The 2,555-nt window shown below is 51.8% G+C and overlaps 1 protein-coding gene across 1 annotated transcript; it reads right to left on the reverse strand.

Annotated features, from left to right (window-relative positions):
* On the reverse strand, positions 1-2,555 carry LOC118416131. Its single transcript, XM_035821208.1, has 4 exons — positions 2,332-2,555; positions 1,634-1,824; positions 737-859; positions 1-563 (listed from the first exon to the last, which is right to left on the reverse strand). Exons 1-4 carry the CDS (start codon positions 2,520-2,522, stop codon positions 1-3), a joined length of 1,068 nt encoding a protein of 355 aa, XP_035677101.1. The 5' UTR covers positions 2,523-2,555.

Below are 2,555 nucleotides of genomic sequence, written 5' to 3' on the forward strand. Positions count from 1 at the left end.
TCATGGCTTATGACACAGGAAGTGAAGATTGGCAGGACTGTCGGGCACATCGAGGCACCGGATGTTAGTGAATCGGGCCTCCTGCAGCATGGATACCGCCAGCTCCTGCCCCCACATGGTGCCCAGGCCCCTCCCCCCAAAGTACAGCGATACGGGCATACAGTGCAGTAAGCTGGCGCCGTACAGCATCGGGGCCGCCGGGTCGTCAAGGTTGTCCGCTAGCTCAGTGTGGCCTCTTATGTCGACCATCGAGAACAGACCACTGGACTTGGTCGTCCGGTAGATTTCCCGAAGCACGCCTTCCGGATCAGCCTGGTCGTGTATCGCGTCCCACGCGAGCACGTAGTCGAACGAATCTGACCAATCAGCGGGCAGTTTGGCCAGGTCCTGCACCTGGAACTTGGTGTTGACCAAACCAAGCCGGTTACTCTCCGTGGCCGCCCACTGGACGGCGTCACGATCGATGTCGGTGCCGACGAACGTGCTGTTACGGAAGTGCTGCGCTAGGATGAGGGTCGGGATTCCCCTACCGCATCCAGCGTCATGGACTCTGATACCAGACTCTGAATAGAAGAAGATCAAGACAACAGGCAACGGCTTGACTGGTCGTATTTATATGTTTCTGACTGAATCTGAATGAAAGGATAAATCATATGAGGATATAGTCATTATTTCGTCGACTACAGACCAGTAGCTAGTTATTTGTATAGTTGGATATTTAAGTTGTGTTTCTCACCCAAACGTTCCTTCAGTCCGGGTATCATCGGTACAAATTTTGACACCAGGTTAGTTTCCACCTGTTGCTTCCTTATGTCTGCCTGCCAAGCTTGAAACTCAGGATAAGCTGAATATGGCACACCTAAAGCGCGGAAACAAGACATCATCATCATCATCATCGGTCGACGTGATCACACATGTTCGCACATGTCTACACACGACGGGGTTATACCGCCCCTTACGGGGTGACATACCCTTTCGCTGGCTAATTACAAGACGGGGATGCGCCAGGTCTCCCGTCCGGGTGAATGATGTAAATCACCGTGTGGCTGATACGGTATGGAGGTTCACCAGGCCTCCAACCGGGTGATTTGAAGTGAATCACCAACTCCAGACAGAAGGGTTTGCTCCATCTCACACTGCACCATCGCACGTGTGAGGGTTCTTTAACGTGTATAGGGTGTGACTCTCCCCATAAACGGGACCTCCATTTAACGTCCTATCCGAGGGACGGCCCTAGCCGAAGCTAGCTACTCATTTTCACCTGAGTATAGTGAGGAAAGACGTGTAAAGTGCCTTTCCCAAGGGCACAAGATCGGTAACACGGCAGCCGGATTCGAACCCGCCACCTCTCGGTCACGAGGCGAACAAACTGCCACTGCGCTACCCGGTCTCACATAAAACAAGACATAATAGACTTCATTCCGTCTCCAACAGGAAAGGAGGTCTACGTATGGACCTTTCTGCCCTAAACACACACACACCGCCCCTGGTTGTAATTCAAACATTAGGAGAATATCAATTCATAGTTAGGATACAAAACTGTTCTCCAACCGGACGCTTCGAGTCTGGTCTGCCCTTCTCTAAGATACTGTCCCTTGTGTCTTCCTGCTCTACGATGTTGTTCTATACTGACCCTCGGGTCCGTCCAGCTTGAAGCAGTCGGCCACATTCGTGGCTACGCCGGCCTGCAGCCGCAGGCCCTCCGGCATTTGGGCGGACTTCAGAACGTCCCGGCGGTGAGGCGGAAGGAAGTACGTCCGCTGCTCCCTGTCGTACTCCATGATCCGGGCCGTCACCATGATAGCCAACCACTCACGAACGTACCTGTCCGAAAACGGAGGTACAACGTCTGTGATTTGCTTTATAAAGAAATGTGGCATATTGATATCTGGCTTAACAAAATTATTTGTGTAGCTGTCTTCCCATTAGTGAGCCAAACCCCAAAAGGGCCCCGCCTGATACTTTAGAGGTATTTTCTTTCTTACACTTTCGGGTGTTGCATTTACGTGGCTATTTCGGGGGCATAGCCGGGCCCCTGGATTTTTTTAAATCTCGCGTTAAAATCAAGTCAACACCCGGTGACGGAGAGACGCCGTAACTTTATTGTGCAGAACAACCCCATTCGGTAGTACACTGGGACAAATGTGTAACTTTATAGCCCGACCGGGGCTACACAGGTTCCCGTGACCGTGGGATAGTAAAGATAGTAAGGAATAACAAAGTCCTGAGCCTCATACCTGCGTGCGACGAACCTTGCCAGACTTGAAATACCATATTTTTCATAACCCTTGAAATTAAGAGTGACCTTTAGTACTGTTCCCCTTTTCTCACCTTTCCTTCATGCCTGCAGCTTCTGCTATCTGCGCAGATGTGCGTGGCCCGTTTTGCTCACCCAACTTGATGAACAGACCCGTACGCACGCCTATGGCCACCGCCAATGTCACGAACCCAGACGAGACCGTTGCGGTCAGCCTTAGGGCGAACTGCTCGGCCGTCTCCGCTGTGGTCTGGTCGTCCGCCATAATGTCTGCCAGGAAATTCGTCTGTAAACAACC

The sequence above is a fragment of the Branchiostoma floridae genome, chromosome 5 (genome assembly GCF_000003815.2).
Source record: "Branchiostoma floridae strain S238N-H82 chromosome 5, Bfl_VNyyK, whole genome shotgun sequence".
NCBI lineage: Eukaryota > Metazoa > Chordata > Leptocardii > Amphioxiformes > Branchiostomatidae > Branchiostoma > Branchiostoma floridae.

Excerpts from the sequence above, each read along its gene's own strand:
- LOC118416131 (XM_035821208.1), bottom strand. The coding sequence starts at position 2,522 with ATGGCGGACGACCAGACCACAGCGGAGACGGCCGAGCAGTTCGCCCTA. Across the intron at positions 1,825-2,331 it reads GCTGCAGGCATGAAGGAAAG|GTACGTTCGTGAGTGGTTGG; the intron begins GTGAGAAAAGGG and ends GTTTTCGGACAG. Across the intron at positions 860-1,633 it reads CAAGCTGGACGGACCCGAGG|GTGTGCCATATTCAGCTTAT; the intron begins GTCAGTATAGAA and ends TCCGCGCTTTAG.